The sequence below is a fragment of the Perissodus microlepis genome, chromosome 18, assembly GCF_051167445.1.
Source record: "Perissodus microlepis isolate ML-2025 ecotype Zambia chromosome 18, ASM5116744v1, whole genome shotgun sequence".
NCBI classification, from domain to species: Eukaryota; Metazoa; Chordata; class Actinopteri; order Cichliformes; family Cichlidae; genus Perissodus; species Perissodus microlepis.
The window spans coordinates 10,398,363-10,404,541 of record NC_140478.1 but is presented as its reverse complement, the minus strand read 5'-3'; the positions used below and the strand labels follow the sequence as shown (position 1 = coordinate 10,404,541).

Sequence of the window (6,179 nt, the reverse complement as noted above, 5' to 3'; positions counted from 1 at the left end):
TGACAAAAATATTAGCATCCGCTGTACACTCTGCGTGGGAAGAAAATGTCTTTCTACAGCGAAATATTAAACTTGAAATCTGAGCAAGCACCTAGCACGCTGCCACAGGAATGTGAAATTCACAGAGAAACCCCCGGATACCCCCACTGACATGACTACTGTGGCACCGGGCAAACCTCCACCCGCCCCACTCCTGCTTAACAGGTGAAGATAGATTTAAGAACGACAGGACTTAGTGACTCTGAGTCTTTGATTCTATTTATTTTTTGCTGTGTTTTACTTGCATCTATTTGAAAGAGTGAGTGTAAACACAAAAAATATTTTATTTTATGTGCTGGAATGTGCAGAAAATAGGTTTAAATGTTAAACAAATTTCTTCAAGTCAAAGACTGTTGAATATAATTTCATTTTTGCTTAATGCAATGTGCATAAAATTAAAAGATTAAAACTGATAAAACAAGTTTTTAAAAGAGACTCTGAGAATTCATTTGATTCAATTTTATTTGATGGATTATGCAGAAAAAATAGAATTGGGCTGAAAGGTCTGTTGCTTTATTATGTATTCAGGTTGTGTATCATGTTTTTAAAAAGTAACAAAATAACTAAGTAACTAATTAGTTTTGAAAATAAGTAATCAGTAAAGTAACAGGATTACTTTTATGGAGTAGTAATCAGTAATTAGTTACTAATTACTTTTTTCAAGTAACTTGACTAACACTGGTAATAGATCTCATCAAGGAATTACAAATCATCCACCAGTTCTTCGGAGCTCAGTTATAAATGATTAATAAGAACAACTTCTTGGCTTCTAGTGTGCAGAAGGATTGAACGTCTACCTGAATTTCTTAGTGAGAACAGTTTTGTGAGCATAATAATAACCCCTTAACTTCACTTCTCTTTCCACAAACATTTTTATGCATGCGGGTAAATAACAAATTTTAGGGTTTACTACACATTAAATTGCAGCACAGAGGATTACTAGAGTCTGCTTTAGTCTTTATTTGGCTTTTCTGCGACCTCTAGTGACCTTTTTGGTCTTTTAGAACTCTTTCAACAGAAGGCCATAGGGACGAATGGCACGCGCCACCATCTTTTCCTCTTCTTCTTTTGATACTCCATCATTGATGGGAACCAGCCAGTACTTATCATTGTTGTGTTTCTCTCTGTATCTGGGGTTGATCCGATTCTGCAGAATCACTTTGTATGTCTTGCCGTTTTTTTTGGACTCGAAATCTTTACAGTATTTGAGGGCCACTTTGATGTCAGGTGTAGAATAAACCCCTCTACCATAGACGTCACGGGGACCTGGCTGTTAAATAAAGTGAGAGGAATTAGAAATCAATTTAGAGATTTAGATAATTTAGAGAATGTTACAGTTTATTTACTTTGACCTGAATAAGATAAACTTTAAGTCATTTTTAACCATTTTATTTATTTAGTTAAAGATGTACAATAACTAACAGTAAATCACGTTTCTATTCTATAGCATAGGGAATGAACACATTGCAGTCTTTGTTAACACGTATTGTGTTTTTCTGTTATGTTTTGCAAATCTTCTACTGAAGATGAAATCTATTGAAATTTCAGTAGATACTGATCAGGGGCTGAGGGAAAGAGAAGCATAGAAAGACCAACAAACAACAAGAGGACAAAAACACAGACTACACAGACAGAAGATAAACATTCATGAAATATTTTAAGATATTGTGTCAAATAACTATACAGCAATTGGAGTGGAGATGAAATGCTCATTGCATCATGGGAAGTCATCATGGAGATGATGGAGACACAGACCTCCTGACAGAGGTGGCTTACCAGGCATGTAATTCCAAAGTATTGCCATATTAAAGCATCATATCATATTTTCACTGGTTAAAATACTGCAGTACCAGAGATAATGTAATCAAACCTTGAAACGTCCTTTGATGATGTCACAAGCAGAGTCATAAGATGTCCCGTGGTAGGACACAGGCCACTCCCCTGACACTGACCGAGTGCGATAGCCTGCTGTGCCGAGCCATTCATTTCCATCATACTTATCCAGGACCTGTGATCAAATATTTTCATGCAAGAAAATCTGTTATAATGTTATAACAGATGATAGCTTCATAGAGTTACATAAGCTGAGGGGCACAACTCATAGCAGAACACAGTTAAAAAACAAACAACAACAAAAAAACTATCGCTTTTGATAGGTCAAAGAGCCAAAAGTTATCTCTTTATCTGTAGTTATTTCTGTAACTGTTTGTTTGTTTTGTATCTAGAGGCTGGAACAGATGGGGCAGTGGGACATAAGAGCAGAGGATGCTATCTAGAGGGCGCAGCTCGAGTACGAAGACATAGTCTGTCGGTCTGAGGTCATCAAAACTGCTTTTGTTTGTTTCAGACAGTCCATATCCTAGTCCACATCTTTGCAAAAGTTAAACACGTGTTTTGCACACAAATTTTAAAAAGTCAAATAAAAGTAAAAGTAAAATTATTATTGTCATTATTCTGATTTCCCGTGAAATATAATATAAATTCTTTTGACAATCTATTGAAGTCACAGCCCTCCTTCCACTGTATCTACCAAGAGAAAAAAGTCTGCATTTTATTTGTTCATCACAGCCTCTAGTTGAAAGTTTCTAATAAAGCCAGCAACAGAAAACAAAATCAACTCTATATTTTGATATCAATGTGATTGTAATGCTTCTAAATGATCTATTAATAACATTGTGAACCATCTTTTGATTTTATTCTACTATATATTTCATATACTATATACTTCATTTCATTATACACTTCATTATATACTTTATTTTATATAAGTAACTTTTATGGTGGTATCATTGAATTCATAATGCGTCTTTTTCAGTGAGTATCAGTATCATCCAGTGCTTGATAGTGTTTAAGGACCAGTTATAGCAGTTTAAATGCTGAACATGAATAACATGGCTGCTTCAAAGGGATACTTACCTTGAGAGCAAAACGCTGCCAACCATAGGGACGCTGGTACTCTTCGTCACCTCTGTAAAAGGTATCTGTGTCTTTCATTCCAGTAAAGTCGTAGTGAAATCTGGGGTCAAAGAATTCTTCCTCGTTGATGATGAAACGCCTTCCATTTCTTTCCTCTATTTCAAATTTTGATACATGTTTATTTGCTGGAAAACCTTTAATACCTATATTCCCGGGCAATCCTGAAGACACGTGCCCATCAATCCTCATCAAGCTGCTTTGTGACACCGAGCTGTAAGCATAAAGTTTCAAAGCAGATCAGCTGTCTTTTCATGTCATCGACTTAAATATATTTTAAATCAGATTATGCATGGCTTATAGGTCATGCTGTTTTACAAAAGTTAATGAGTTATGTCTCGGGAGTCTGAATAATCTGAAATTTTAGCTGTTGAAAATGAAAATGGTGGATTTTAATTGGACTTTTTTTACACTATATAAAGTGAAATGCAGGTAAAAATGAGCACACATATTTTTTTATCCTGTTGTGAAACGATTAAACTTCTTTGGGTTTTCGAAACTACAACCTGACTTTGAGTCTCGGCACAGTCACGGTTTTACTAGTGTCATCTAAATTATTTTTGAAACACTTTTTGCATCAGCAAGCCTAACCCTTTTAAAAACCTACAATCCTGTTTCAGAAATGACATTTAAAGTAGTTGTTATCAGAGGTTTAGTATAATATTTACCAGGTTTGATCTCCATCCACAACTGTAGAAATGAGCTGCGTAACAGGCAGCTGCATAGCAGGAGCTTTGAAAAACAAATTTTTGAAAGCTTCGAGAAGACCAGAACCGATGCCAACTTCTCCTTGATTTTGTTGAACAGAAGTTATCTTAGCATTGCAGATCACCCCCAGTGCTTCAAGTACGATGTCGTTGTCAATCATCTTGGCGATGTTGTCTTGATGTTGCAGTGCTTTGCTTTGATGTAAAGAACGAAAGCTTGTATCTTGTACATGTACTTTCACTTCTGGTATATAGCAAACAGCTATGTGTATGTGTATGGAGTCATCTCTGTTGCTGAAGAGGAAGTGTTTCTAAACTCTGAGTTCTTTATACCATGATTTATTTCTTATATGCCCTGTGAAAGTTAAACTTCAAAAAAATCAATTTTCTTTAAATAAAAACAGGTTTCCACATAAACATTTATACTTTGGTCTGACTTATACTTTCATTTCTATCCACTCATGCAATTTCTTAACTATTGGCAGGGGTACTGGAGCCTCTCCCAGCAGTTACTTGCTGGGTGTTACAAAGTCTCTCTCCTCCACCCTACATTTGTATTTTTAAGATAAGTAATGTATCAAAAATGAAAAAAGCCATAGTGTCACGTCTGGCGTGGCAGACGTGTGGAGTTGTAGATAAGGACCCAAGATGCTGCTTGTGATGAGAGTGAACTTTATTTAGTAAGGAGGATGACATACAAACAGAAACGGCGTGGCGAGAATAAACTTAAACTGGAACAACTAACAAAACAAACCGAAAACCAAACCCAGAGATGAAGGGAGACACGGAGGGAGATACGCAGGAAGATGGAGGGGAACAACACAGACGAACCAGCAACGAGGACGAGGGAACACACACTATAAATACACACACCAGTAATCAGGGGATGGGAAACAGGAGGGAAACACACCTGGGAGACATAACAGCTGATGAGGCAGGGGAAACGTAATTAGAACACACAGACAGATCGAGACCTTCAAAGTAAAACAGGAAACACACCGACTGAACACAACACACACCAACTAAACACCGACTGAACACACCTACATCGGCACATGAAACGTGAAACAGAAGAGTACAAAAACCCAAGATAACCAAAACCACAGAATAATAATAAACTAAACATAAACACGGAGTCACAGACTCCGGACCATGACACATAGAGTCAATGAAGTTAAAGATGTGTTACACAAAACAGTTTCAAACCATAAAGTTATTACTCATATTGCAAATTTTATAGAGAGATTGTAATGGAAATGTTACTGTTTGCAAGGCTGGGGGAAATGTGCAGTCGCTCTGAGGTTTGCTTGTAACAAAAGCTGAGAAATGCAGGGGAGGCAATTAAAACTGAAACCACAACCACTGTATGGTGCAGCTGGTGACATGGAAGATGAGGATAAAGCAAACTGCATCACAAGTGCTGAATTCATCACTCTTGCACTGTGTGTGATGATTAAATGATTAAATGTTGCATAAAGTGGCAGGAACAAATACAGCGTTTCTATCAGCTCAGCAAACATCAGCAAACATATAAACTGTTTATATGTTGGCCACACAGGTGCTGCTGGCTAAAAGCCTACTGGTGTGTTTCATTTCACAAAGAAAAGACTGTGAGATAGCTTCACTCAGAGAGGGGGAAAGGTGTAAGAAGAAAGACAAGAATGGGAGAAGTGTCCACTGGCATTTGGTAAACTGCATTAAATATCTTTTAATAGAGGATTAAATAGAAAAAGTCGATAGAGATAAAGACAAACATGAGTCTATGGAGCCATTCACTTAGGTAGGTCAACTTAAAACAGAGAAGGGAAGAACTGGATTTTCCATCAGATGTGCAAAAGGATTTAACGTCCAAAACCATTTTGTTAATTTTATGCACATATGTACATTAAATTGTAGCAGAGAGTATTTTTAATGGATTACTAGAGTCCACTTTAGTCTTTTCTTCCAACCTCTAGTTACCTTTCTTAGTCTTTCTAACACTTTGAGCAGAAAGTCATAAGGACGAATAGCCCGTTCCACCATCTTTTCCTGTTCTTCTTCTGGTAATCTAGGATTGATGCAAAACAACCAGTTTGTTTACTTTGACCTGGTTAAGATTAACTTTAGCTCATCTTTAACAATGTAATGACCTGTATTTGTACACATACAATAATTCTAATAGTTAATTGCATTTTTATTCTATAGCACAGAAAATGACCACATCACAGTCTTTTAACAGATTTTGTGTTTTTTTGTCATGTTTTGCAAATTTTCTGTTAAAGATGTAATCCACTGACAAAAAATGTTTCTGAGTGGTTGTGGGCTGACGGAAAGAGAAGCACAGAACGAACAACAAACAAGACAAAAACCCACGAGTCTGGTTTTGGTTGTTGACAGGAGAACAGTACATGTCTGACTGCACTGTGCCATGTGTAAAGTTTGGTTAAGGGGGGGATTATAGTGTGAGGCCTTAGTTCCAGT

General features: G+C 36.7%; 1 protein-coding gene across 1 annotated transcript; it reads right to left on the bottom strand.

Annotated features, from left to right (window-relative positions):
* Positions 1-502: 502 nt before the first annotated feature.
* On the bottom strand, positions 503-4,189 carry LOC146367290 (uncharacterized). Its single transcript, XM_084911285.1, has 4 exons — positions 3,681-4,189; positions 2,956-3,226; positions 1,910-2,047; positions 503-1,309 (listed from the first exon to the last, which is right to left on the bottom strand). The coding sequence occupies exons 1-4, from the start codon at positions 3,878-3,880 to the stop codon at positions 1,040-1,042; spliced, it is 879 nt and encodes a 292-aa protein (XP_084767411.1). The 5' UTR covers positions 3,881-4,189; the 3' UTR covers positions 503-1,039.
* Between the last annotated feature and the right edge of the window lie 1,990 nt (positions 4,190-6,179).